This window comes from Seriola lalandi, unplaced genomic scaffold (genome assembly GCF_002814215.2).
Source record: "Seriola lalandi dorsalis isolate HSWRI2012SDOR001 ecotype SW California unplaced genomic scaffold, Sedor1 jcf7180002054767, whole genome shotgun sequence".
NCBI lineage: Eukaryota > Metazoa > Chordata > Actinopteri > Carangiformes > Carangidae > Seriola > Seriola lalandi.
The window spans coordinates 3399237-3412043 of NW_019525320.1; the positions used below are offsets into that span (position 1 = coordinate 3399237).

A 12807-nucleotide genomic window follows, 5' to 3' on the forward strand; every position below is an offset into this window, starting at 1 on the left:
TACTTCAGTTTCATCATTAAATTTTATTTAAGCAATCTAGAGCTGATGGTCCTTCAGGAAGTCCACACTGTTCAGTCCATGGATTTAGACCACAGATCACAGGTGGCCTTCCTGTAACACTTGAATGGATTCTGTGTATTCATAAGACACCCTCTTAATGGACACACGGAGAGCTCCAGATGCAGGATTTGATCTGAAATGGACAAAAGCCGACAGGTGCAGATGGTTTCCTTGAATTTGGAATGAGTTTTGCAAAAGCATCCTTTGTGTTGACAGTATTGTTTTACAAATAACCATAAGGCATGAAAACATTCATTGGTGTGTTACTGTATAATTACCAATGCAAATCTATGCACATTATTACACTCTGTTTGTGTGTGTGTGTGTGTGTGTGTGTGTGTGTGTGTGTGTGTGTGTGTGTGTGTGTGTGTGTGTGTGTGTTCCTATGTGCAACGTGAGTAAGGGTGTGTGCCCACGTGTAGGTTGATTTCATGTCTTGCCGATAGCTAATCTTTTGTCCCTCACTCTCTCTCTCCTCTGGGTTTAGTTGCTATGGTGATGTGAACGGAGAGAGGTGGAGAGCCATGGAAAGGAATGAGAATATGTGTCTGGAAAGCCCATTAAGTCTGACTGGGAATCACAGTACCAGCACATCTTTACATGTGCAGGTCAACGCAGTGTGCCAGATCAGAATGAGAGATGCTCTTTACTTATTGTTAAACTGTCATTTTGCTAAATGCTTAGCCCCAATACACAATACATCAGGCTGTGTTGACGGCTTGGATGTGGAAAGACATGTATCTGATGCCATGTCTGGGGGAGTTGCATGCCAGACGGTTCAAACTAATCCTACCCACAATTCATATCTGACTTGTTTAGGTACATACAGTAGTCCTGGGTACGTGCAGTTCAGAGAAGTGACCTTGTGCACAGCCAGCGTGAAAAACAGCAAGAGCCCAGGGCCCAGAGCTGAAAGTACCGGAGCTGTCAAGGCCGAGGGGGGGCCAGGAGGAGAGGCTCCACATCCACATGGCCCAGCAGGCACCACAGCTCTGTCTCCTGCTCTCTTAGCAGGCCTCCTGACTGGCACTGTCACAGCTGCCATATGGAATCACAATCGCTTTTAATTTGCTCTGTGTTCTCAGCCACCTCGAGCTTAATGGCTGTCTTGTTTACCCCTCAACAGAAGTGTGAGCCTCTCTCTCGCTCTTGCTCTTTTCTTTTGGAGTGTGTGCATGTGTGTGTGTGTGTGTGTGTGTGTGTGTGTGTGTGCGTGCCCAGATAATCATAGTGATGATCAACAGTACCCAGTGTGTGTGTGCTGCCTGCTGCCAAAGAAGCTGAAAGGGTAGTGTTGATCATCACTATGATTATCTGGGCACGCACACACACACACACACACACACACACACACACACACACACACACACACACACACACAACCACACACACACACTAGTACATGCACTAAAACAAAGTGCCATGTAGACACAGCAAGGTCATGCAAGTGCTTTGCCATCCCAAATTGCCGCTAACAAATGCTATCAAGTGTTTCACAATGGGCACATATATAGAGAAGTTAGTAATTCTCAAAATAATAGAATGGCAAATGTTTTAAGTTTCTTTGGCAACTTGTAACAGTGTATTTCTGCACTGTGCTTCTTTTACTTGAAGTGAAAGATCAGAGTACTACACCACTGTCATTCAGTGAAACAGAGGAAGTGTTGGGCTGATCTGCCACCTTCATGTAAAATGTAGATATAAGGTGCATGGATGGCTCAGTATCTGTTGTACAGCCGACTTGACAGGATGCATGTATGTCTTAATAAATCCTGACAAGGACTAATCTGTTCCTCTCACGGCTCAGTACTGATCAATAACATTTACTCCAAGCAAGGCATGGGAAAAATTAAGGATACGATTGGTGACATCAAGAGTTAGATGTCATTCAGACGCATGCACGTACAGAGGAGTGGTGGTCTGTGTGTGTGTGCCCACATTTTTGTTACCTCTTTGGGACCTTGTTGGAACCAGTAGTCCTCAGAGGGACCAAAGCCCAGTGTTAATGAGGCAAAACCTCATTACAGAGGTCCTGGTTAGGGTTAGATTTAGGCATAAATTGGTCCTGGTTAAGCTTGGAAGTCAACACAATGTCCTAACAATGATAACTGCACAAACCTGTGTGAGTGTGTGTTTGTCTGTGTCTTTTATCTTTGAATATTTACTCAGGAGTGTTTACCTAAAATAATCACTACTGAGTCCTTGCTGTTGAAATGTAGATACCAATTCATTTATAGGACTGAAATATTTCACTTTGAAAACCAGCTATCTGAATTTATGTGATATGAAGTTGTGCTATTACAAAAAAAGTTAAGTTTTTTTTAGGCTTCACAAATCCAGACACAAAATTCAAATGGACAACATATAGTATTAAGTATTCAGAAGTGATCAAATGACAAAATTTGTTCAGCTGAGCTTGAGACATGGAGTTGTGGACATTAACCATGGAGGGGACGTGTAATAAAGACAGAGTTTGAACCGAAATGTAGGATCTGGTGTTTTTAGGGTAACTAGCCTATCGGAGCGTCGAGTCTGCTTTGAATTTGACTGTTTAATTGCTGGAATGTATCTTTAACGAAATAAGTGAATCATGATCAGTGACTATGGAACTTTCCATCTCTCTTTAATATCTCAGTGTGAGTGTGAAACGGACCGCACTGGAACCTTAATCCCCTGTATTTCACTCTGAGTGTGTGTGTGTGTGTGTGTGTGTGTGTGTGTGTGTGTGTGTGTGTGTGTGTGTGTGTGTGTGTGTACATATTTGTATGCGTATGTACATTTGGTTCCCCAGAGCTTACATTAAGGGAAAAGTAAGGCAGATGGTGCCAGGAACTTGGCTAGTCTCTCTTTGAATGGCCCTAGAGGAATGTCTGGAGTTTTCAGGCCCACTAACCACATACATGGTTCAAGTGCCAAAAGCAGCAGCTGAAGAAAAAACAGTATCTGCGGTGAGATCGCCACTGCCTACTCATGCGGATGCACCTTTTTTTTTTTCTTTTGTGGACAATTCAGACGCTAAGTAGGTGCTGGAGGAGTGATTGAAACTTCACTTGAGATGGTGGGAACAACATCTCAACAGGAAGCAGAAACTGTAAACATAAATTCGCAACCTTCACCACTTGAAATCCATCAGTAGACTCATGCTGACCTGATTTTGACGGTCAGTCGCAGCAGTGGTGGTTTAGATCTGTCTATCACTTAGGGCTGTTTCATAAGCCCTCATCAGCAGAAGTGTCTGAATCACTCTTTCACATTGTTCCATAGACAATAGGATTAATGCATCTATTCGGGCCCGTTGTTCTGTGACTGACATTGCTTTGATGCTTTACGCTGATGAAAAATTTGCCACGGAGTGCTGATGGCAGGAGACGGACCCTGATGATAACTTGTTTATGTGTCACTTGACTGTCTACCACGTATTTCCTTCTGTGCTCCTGGAATCGCAGCAGTGTGTGCATGTGTGTCTGCACAAACTAGGTCAGTAGGAGGACAGGAAATCTCTGTCCACTTGTCTGTCTGACTGCAATGTGTCGCTCCAAAAGTTATTGCACACAAACACACTCACATATGAAACACACACACACAACTCGTGCTGTTGCGTACATGCACACGTTTCCGTGCATAAGAGTTGGAATTAGCATACTTGCTGCTTAGATACACTCAAGTATATTTAAAAGGCAGCTTGTGCCCTAATCGCCTTCCTTCCCCTCTTCTCTTCAGGCTCTCCTCCTCTACTCTCACTCAAGGTTTTAGCTTCAATCTGGCTGGCATCTGTCTGCCTTTCTCTTGCTTAACCTTCATTTACTGCTTACTTAAATCATGAATAATCTCCCGCTCTCCCCATCAGCCCATCTCGAAGCCTCTCCCTCTTTCTGCTGTTCATTAAACTGCACATTCATATTCACTGGAGAGACGTGTCAGCTTGATCATTTCAGAGGATTTCTAAGGTTGGGGGTTCGGTTGCTTATGTCGCACTGTCAAACTGGAAGAGAAGATAAGGAGAGGAGAGGAGAGGAGAGGAGAGGAGAGGAGAGGAGAGGAGAGGAGCTAGCATCAGACTCCACGGAAATAACGTTAACACCTAAAGTTACATTCAAATAGTGACGGCTAGCGTTTGCTAAATCAGAACAACTCAACCATATCAGGCTAATTAACAGTCCCAAGCTTGACATATCGTAATATAAGCCAGTTAAGGTTATCATAACGCTAATTGAGAGATTCTTACCTGAAGGCATATGGGCAGTCAAAAACTGGCCTCTTAGAAACGGCCCTCTTCACTCTTCTCAGGTGTGACGCGTCGGACAAGCATCAAAGCCAGGAGATTATTTTATTTTTTTGCTTTGTTTAACGACTCAGAAAGTGCGGATCTGTCCATTTCATTCCCCATGACTCTGTCCTTGCAGACCCAGACCCCCTCACCCCTCCCCAGTTTCAAAAGCTCATCGCACAGATGACCTAGTTGGGATTAAAAATGGCGATTTTCTCAGAAAGGTGACCAGTTTGCGTCCCTGTGGTGTGTGACTGTTTTCTCTGCCAGTTGGTTTTGCATGTCAAGCTTGTGCTGATCTCAGCAGCTTTGGGGCAGAGCAGGGCATTGCATCAGACGAGGGAGCTCTGTGTCCTGATCCCAGGGCAGGACCCAGCCAAAGTCTAAAAAACACTGCAGTGCAGAGAGATGCAGAGGGGAAGAGAGGGTTGGAGTGCAAAAGAGGCTGGCAGAGTTTAAGAAGGAGAGTCAGGAAGAACTGGAAGGGAAGAGGGAGGACAGGAGAAAGAGAGAAAAGCCAAGTGTCAGGATTTATTAATCTGAAGCAGCACAAACATAATAACACATAAACCAGCCTGTGGCCAGCAGGATGAAATATAATGAGATAAAAGTGAAAGAGACAGAGATAGCAGACAAAAAGTCAGGAGACTCTAAAGGTCCAAAAAATGGTATACAGTAAAAACCCTTATAACATATTTCTGTAAAAGTTCATCAGAGGACAGTTAGAGGGTTTCCGGTCATATGTTTCAGGTACTAAGTGCCTGATTGTCTCCCAGGCCTGTCTGCAGATCTGAGTGCCTGAGTGCAGCCCAGGTCCTGCTAGTTGATGGGAAGAGTGTCCATTTCCTCTGAGTGGGTGAAATGTAATATACAAGTAGAGCCTGCGCTGAAGAGAATAAGGTGGGAGGGCAATGAACAAGAGATGGAATAGTGAAGATAAGAGTTGTTAGTGATGACGCAGGTGGGCGTCTGGCGTCCGTGCGTTGACCAGCCACACTCTCACACCACCACGGTTGTTATCTTTGAGGGGGCCGGCATTGATTGACAGCTCTAAGAGTCTCTTAGACTGAGCTGGACGTTTGACATGTTGGCAACTGTGGCGACCAGCAGGTCGCCTGTCTCTGGTGTGCCCTGCGTTGTTTGCTGTGACAGATGGATGACACTGGAAGCTTAGATCACAGGTGAACAGTCAACAGCAGTCCATCTGGACAGCTACCCTGGAGAAAATGTGCATGTGCCATTTGTGCGTGCGTGAAAGTGTGTGTCTGTATGTGTGTATTGGTGGAGTCCAGTGATGCCTAAATATCTATATGGTCCCAAGAGGCTGTAGGATTGACAGAGAGCTCCAGAGTGGAGAAGTTGTGAACAAGTTTGCTCCATTACAGCAAACGCTTTTAGCCTGATCTGTCAGCTCAGCATCATTCACTTATCAACTGATCAATAAAAGGAAGTTGAGCCAAACTTCTTCAGGGGGACCAAACGCTCATAACACATCCATCCACATCCCCCACTCGTTAACTCCTGGCTGCTTTGCGGGATTGTGTGATTTGCCCTTATTTTCTCTCCAGTTTTCTGTTCCAAACATGAATCACCGGGACGTTTACCTTTGATTCAATCACATCCAAATCAAACTTCTGTGACCTTCACGAGAATATTGCATCAGACGACTTCCTTCTCCACATGACTGGGCAAGCTGTATCAAAGATAGTTTGCTGGATAATTGAATTCAGTTGCAATTAAATTTAAAACTTTGGTGAGCAGACATGGCTCCCTGTAAACCACATGAAAAAGATGGACATCAAATGATGAAGAGCTGCAGCGATCAGGTGATTAGTTGATTCGCCAGTCTTCAGGAAGTGATTCTGCCACTGTTTTGTCAACTGATTAATTGCTGTCAAGCAAAAATGCCAAACATTTGACTCTTTCTGCTTCTCTTCTGTTCATCTTACGTGATAGTAAGTTGAATTTATGTGTGAGACAAAAAAAGACATTTGATTACATCACCTTGGGCTCTAGGAAATTGTGATGGACATTTTTCGCAGTTTTCTGAAGTTGCTTAATGAAGAAAATAATGAAAATTAGTTGCTGCCCTAACATGATTAAATCAGACAGAGAGCCAAAAGCTCGATTTAGTTGCTGCTTGCCAGTAAATACTGTAAGAAAAAAGATAATAGATGACTTTGTGTGTAATCTAATCACATTATGGATGAATGAACCATGGACTGCCAAAATCAGACTCTCCTAAGTTGCCCTCAAACTTCAGTATCGGGAGGGGAACCGGATCAAGAGAAGGTCTGGAACTACTTTGCAGCAGAACCCACTCGGCTCTAAAGTTACATACTATAGAGCAACTTTTTGGGCGAGCCTTCCACCCTGGCAGCCACTCAGGCGTTCAGACAGTGAGTGGGCGACTGGTGAAAGCCCAGCATTAACTGTTCTCCGCGGATCGGGCCAGCTTAATGCAGTCCTGTTGCCCTGTACCTTCAACTGTTAATTATCACAAACACATAAACAACACTCAAGTTGCATTAACATAATCAGCCTGCCTCGTCTTTTCTTGGCCCTGCCATTATGGAGATGAATGTCACTTGGCACTATCAGCACACGGTAAGACGGAGTGAGAGTGGGAAGGTTTTTTTTATTTATTTATTTTTTATTTCTCCCAATTTCCTTGGTGTAGGTGTATAATGGTATCAACTCCTCTCATCTTGCAGTGTGTGGGGAGAGAGGAGGCATATTGCTCTGAGGGGTAAGCTCATCATCTCCCTTTGCGTTTTACAGTTTCCTCGTTGTTACTATGAAAATCAAATCTATTATATATGTCCCAGAAATGGCTTGTATAAGCTTTCAGAACAATACAGAGATTTAACTTTCTGGGGTCAACAGGGAAACCGACCCACACACGAAACAATCAGTAGGGGAACTGCACGGTTGCCATGGTGACAGATGCTGATGTAACGATTCTCATTATAAAACCAGTAAATTATGTACACTGGATGTCGTAAATCTGTACATTTGACAGAGTCACTGTGTCATTCTGACACAGACTTTCACATCATGAGGCTGCACTGCTGTCTCCACTCACTTTTAATTGCTCCCAGGCACAGAGAGGGTGTCAGCCTCTCTTTTTCCTTTTTCTTTTTTTTTTTGATAAGCTATCTCAACTGATGTCTGGAGATGGTTAGAAATGGTGTTACTGGCTGTGTCTCTGCACTGTGACCCCTAAACCCTGGCCCGACCGAACCTGAGCAGGGAACACTGGGAAACACAAAACCCTGGGCCTGGCCCTTGTTAGAGGTCAGAGAAGCTGAGGCCAGGAGGGTGCACACGTATCACATGTGCTCAGCATCGTTTTCTACATCCTCTCTCTTCTCTATAGCTGGGGACCCTCAGAGATGGGATATGCTTTGCCTCAAAATAAAATACAATGGCTTTCAGATGTTTTTTGTTATCCTATTGTGTTCTACAGCTACGACATTTGACAAAGAGCAAAGGCTTGAACTGAAACTGCTGTTTCTTCTTTATGTCGTCTCATCGTCTACGGACTCATTCAGTGTTTGTTCAAATTTTCGTCTATTCCCTGCAGGGTTTAGCTGTCTCCCGCCTTTGTACTCCTCTCTCTTCCTTGTCTCTTCCCCCTGTTTGCCCCCCCCTCCCCCACCCTTGCTTTTCCTGCCGGGCTCAGATCTCCTTACACTCCCCAGTCTTTCATGTGGATGGGGGTGGGAGTGGTGGAGGACAGGATGGGGAAATTGGCCACCCTTGGATCACACACACACACACACACACACACACACACACAAACACACACTCACACACACACACGCCACAAGCATGATGCCTACAAAGTGTATGACGAGAGAACGATTACAGAGGAAATGCTGTCTGTGGTGGAAATACACAAACAGACAAGTTAGAGGGTTTTTTTTTATTTTTTGTTAGTTGCTAAAATCCACAAACGATGTGTTTTATCTAAATTTGTTTGCTGGCGATGTGATGTCATGATCATGAGTGGTTTTGCTCTGAGGTTAGCCATTTTTCAAACATTGTGACTGAGGTTTGTGCAGAGCGTAGAGTAGGGGACATTTCTACACAATTCCCTTTCATTGATCGGTACAGTGGCTACTATTGTATTTCCGAGGGGCAGTAATTGAATGAATTAAGTGTGGAAAAGCTGAATCTCTTTAAGTATATGAACACTGAAAGGGATTGTGAATTTATTCTGGCTTTGCCTTTGAAGTTGCGACGCTCACAAAATAGACTACGCTGTGTCCGTGTGCCTCCTGCAGTATGGGTCCTACTGCTGAATGCTGTGATAAGATCTTCCTCTGTGGCTCACACAAGGAACACTGAAATGAGGTCAATGTTGTCTTCTTAAATTCACTTTATATAAACTTTCTAGAAAGTATTCTCTCTAAAACTAAAGGTAAGTCATTTAGTTTTTCCCTCAAGCTTGAGAACTTGCAGAATTGCCGTGAAATAGCTGCATGAACAATAAAAAGCCGTGGCGGTGAGTCTTAGCAGGAGAGAGAGTCTTTCTCCATCTGTAGGAGAGTGGCGATCAAGGGTCAGAGGTCGGTTCTGGGGCAAGAAGATGGATGGGAGGCATGGCTGACCTGTGTTTGCACACAACAGATAAAACGCTCCAGACAAGCCGCTCAGAGGAAGAGCTATCTCAGGACTGAGGAAGGCAGGAGGAAGGGCGGCAGGCAGGATGGGAATGGAAGACAAGACAGAAAAACACAAACAGTCCCAAGCGAGGACCTTCCCTTCTACACAGGATTAAAGCAGATGTCCGGTCCCCCCCCCCCCAAGCTGACTTCCCATGTCCTCCTGACATCACTGTGCAGCAGCCGATGTGGTCTTTTTTCACATCAAACGTTGAACATCCTGACCTCTGCTGTCTGCCTTGCATCATAGAGTGTGCGCTGGTCATGTGATGGGACGCACAGCTCAAATATATAAAAAAAACAACAACATAAAAAAACGATGGTCCGCTTGACATAAACAGAACAGTGTGTCTTTTATTGTGTGGCTCACAGCTGCACAGCTGTGTTTGAAGAGGAAGGCTATTTATACATCCACACTTTGTTTTGATTTCTCTCTTCTTCAGTCCTCCATCACCTCACTGACCCACACTGCTGCCCTGATTTAAAGGGTCAACCAGGAGTTCTGCTGCCGTCAAAATTCTCTTTTTGCACTGTTATCTTTGTCCATTGATTCATTGACTGTGGAGGTGTGAATGTGGAGAGTCCAAGTGTACTCTGCTCTTTGACCCATTAAATCCTTATTTGCCAGATGTCTGCCTCATTGGTTTATCAATAATCCTGTCTTTCTCTCTCTTTCTCTTCTATCCAGACTCGTACTCAGCAGCAGGCAGCGAGGGCAGCATCTCCACCTCTGTGGCGTCGCTGCCTCCGCAGGCATCAGGCAGCTCGGCCCCCAGCTCCCCGGGCTCCAGACGCTCTGTGAGCACCCTGAAGAAATGGCTCACAAACCCTGTCCGCAAACTCAGTGCCGGGGCCACCGCCAAAGGAGAGCGACAGGTCCGCAAACTTGAGGGGAAACCTCCACCTCTTCCATCCCATAGTCACAGCCAGGATCTGGGCAGCCCCCCGAGGCCTGACGAGACTCTAACCATCCTGCCTGTCACCCACAGAGAACTGGTGAGAAGTTCAAATTGAAGTTACAACGAGGAAGTGTTCTTTTTTTTTTTCCTTTGTCTTGGTCACATGAACTAATCTAACAAGACTTTCCGTTCTGGCTTTGTACTTCACATCCATTTACACCTTTGCGATGAACTACCTCCATAAGTAAACTCATTATCTGGAATCCTTCTCACGCCACATGAACTGGTTCTGAAGCAAACACACAAAGCTACAGTCATATATAACTACAAACTAAAGACAACATCCTGACTGTGGGTTGTTTACACTGGGTAGCTCGAGAATATCAGCAGAGTCACAGGTTTGATGTGGAGTTGATCCACGGAGGGCTAAGTACCGTTGCAGGTGGCAGTGATATTATATAAGAGCAGCACTGCTGGAAGCCTGTAGGAACTCATGCTGCCATGTTTTGTGACTCATTTGCTCTCTTCTGCTGTTGTGCAGCAGCCTGTGTGTGTTTGTGTGTGTCCGTGTGCATGTTCTCATGTGCCTGAAGGTATGAATATGCTACAGACATTTTACATCACGTTGATATTGTGTTATTCTGACACTGTGGATGTGTATGTGTGTTGCAGGAGTGGAAAGATGGCCTGGCGAGCCCAGAGGACCTGTCACCGGCTACACTACAATCCCCCAGCTATATAACTGACTCTCTGATTGGCTGCACGTCACTGCCAAACACTCAGGTCTGTCGGCACACTACACTGTAAAGCTAACACTATCTATAACCTGTTGTGTGAGACACCACTTAATTAGTTTTAATCACATTCCAGAAAACTCCAACGTACCCTTCTGTTGTATCAATAATTGACTAGAATGAGAATCAAACTATGAGTCCACTGCTGATTCATTTTAGCTGACAGTATACTGTAGACAGTCTCTGAGAAGAGTAGCAGTAATATTCTCCGTGAGGACCCAGCCTGGCGGGGGCAATGACATCAGTACTCTTTGTCTCCATGGTCCCCCAGCCAGATCTGGAAATGACTAACACTGCTGCTGCTGCTGCTGCCGGCTCAACTATCACACAAAACAAGCACGGCTGTAACCACACATACACATGACCAGGGCTGCAAAGACATGCACACAAATAGACTCATACATAGGGACATACTGTACAGCACATACCTGCCAGCACACACACACAAACATACACACACAAACACACACACACACACACACACACACACACACACACACACACACACACACACACACACATGTAAAGGCAGTCTAAATGAATACAGGGCTCTCTCAGAGCAGATCAATGCACCAGAGAACCAGAGGGCAGAGTTTGACAGCGACCTGTGTGATGCATGACTCAAATTCAACATGTCACTAAAGGACATGCCTGGAGACAAATAGGAAATAACATGAAGTGGCAGATGTGATGAGAGATGACTCCACTCTCTCCTGTGAAGTGACAAAGAACGCTACCTGCGCACCTACTCCTCCATCTCTCCCTCAAACTCCTGCAGTCAGTCGCTCCTGGCAAAGGAGCGTCTCAAATCCGACGCTTTCTTTTTACGCTGCGAGGTGGAAGCTTGGCAGAATCTGGGATTCGCTTGAGCAGCAGCAGTATTGCATGAATCAGCGGTGCCTGAGCCCTATCAATATGAAACAATGATGATATCTGAGCATTTGAGCATTGTGGAGTGTCCCCTGTTGGTGAATCGACACCAGAGCACTTAAATCCTAATTTCAGTCTCAACAACACATCAAAAGACATTAATACGATTACATCACAGGGGATGAGGTCAGTGCTTTGCTGTTTTTACTGCCAATCTTTTGCAGGGGGAGAGAGAGAGGTAGAGAGAAAGAGAGGTAGAGAGAGGGAGAGAGGTAGAGAGAGAGGTAGAGGTAGAGGGATTAAATTATGTAGGTCAGTCATCTCCAAGCTGTGGTTTCTGCTTCTACCTCAGCTTCCCCGGCGACACGTCCAGTGTAATATACATAGTTATTTTTCCATCTTTTTATTTCGAACTGTTGTCTTCAGTCTCATAACCACAGTGAAGTATAGTTTTTGATTAAATGTTAATTATCTCTTCGTCAATGGAAAGTTCTTGTGATTGTATGTAAGCGGTCAAATAAGCTGTGGTGTCAGAAAGGAAGCCCGCACTACAGATCATAACATTTATGAAAATGCTCTTCCTGAAGAACAGTTTGTACGGTCTGTCATCTCGACCGCCTGATAAACAATTAACTGAGGAACAGATTCTCAGCGAGACAGGAACAGACACGAGTGCTGTTATTGTGAGATCTCTTCAGAGCCGGCAACAATGCTATCAGATTGCAGTTCTCAGCACTTCACTTGACTGTGTTCCTCCAGAACACAACACCATCCTGATGACCTGTAAAAACACGTCATTTAAGCATCAGCTGATATTCCTATGATGCCTGACAAAAACAACATCACATTTAAATCCATAAAGAATAATTTTTCTATATATGAAAATCCCTTTAATTTCACTTCAGTATTGCTGATGAGCAGCTTTTCATGTGTTCCGACAGTAAGTGGTTTGTTAGTCCCTAAAGGGGCAATGCAATAAAAAATAAATATAAAATAATGGATGTAGTATACTTAAATGGATGCAGGTAGATGTAGAATTATAAAATAAAAATAACTGCATGACTTGAACATTGTCTTCTCAGATGTAAACATGTATTCTACTACTGCACAACATTTCTAATAATTGTTGTTTTAATAAGAGCTTGATTGAATTGTTAGGATAGATTCTTTAAAAGATTCAACAACAAAAAAAGCATTACCTCAGCTTTTGCTTAAACTGTTTTCAGTTTTTTTTTTTTTTTTTTTCA

The 12807-nt window shown here is 44.3% G+C and overlaps 1 protein-coding gene across 3 annotated transcripts in view; it reads left to right on the top strand.

Moving 5' to 3' along the window:
• Positions 1-12807, top strand: part of arhgef25a (Rho guanine nucleotide exchange factor (GEF) 25a) — a 44617-nt gene that overhangs the window by 21103 nt on the left and 10707 nt on the right. For all 3 annotated transcript variants that reach the window (XM_023425155.2, XM_023425154.2, XM_023425156.2), the window contains 2 exons: positions 9686-9993; positions 10569-10679. In XM_023425155.2, the coding sequence (XP_023280923.1) occupies positions 9686-9993; positions 10569-10679 (419 nt within the window). The remainder of the gene's footprint in view (positions 1-9685; positions 9994-10568; positions 10680-12807) is intronic.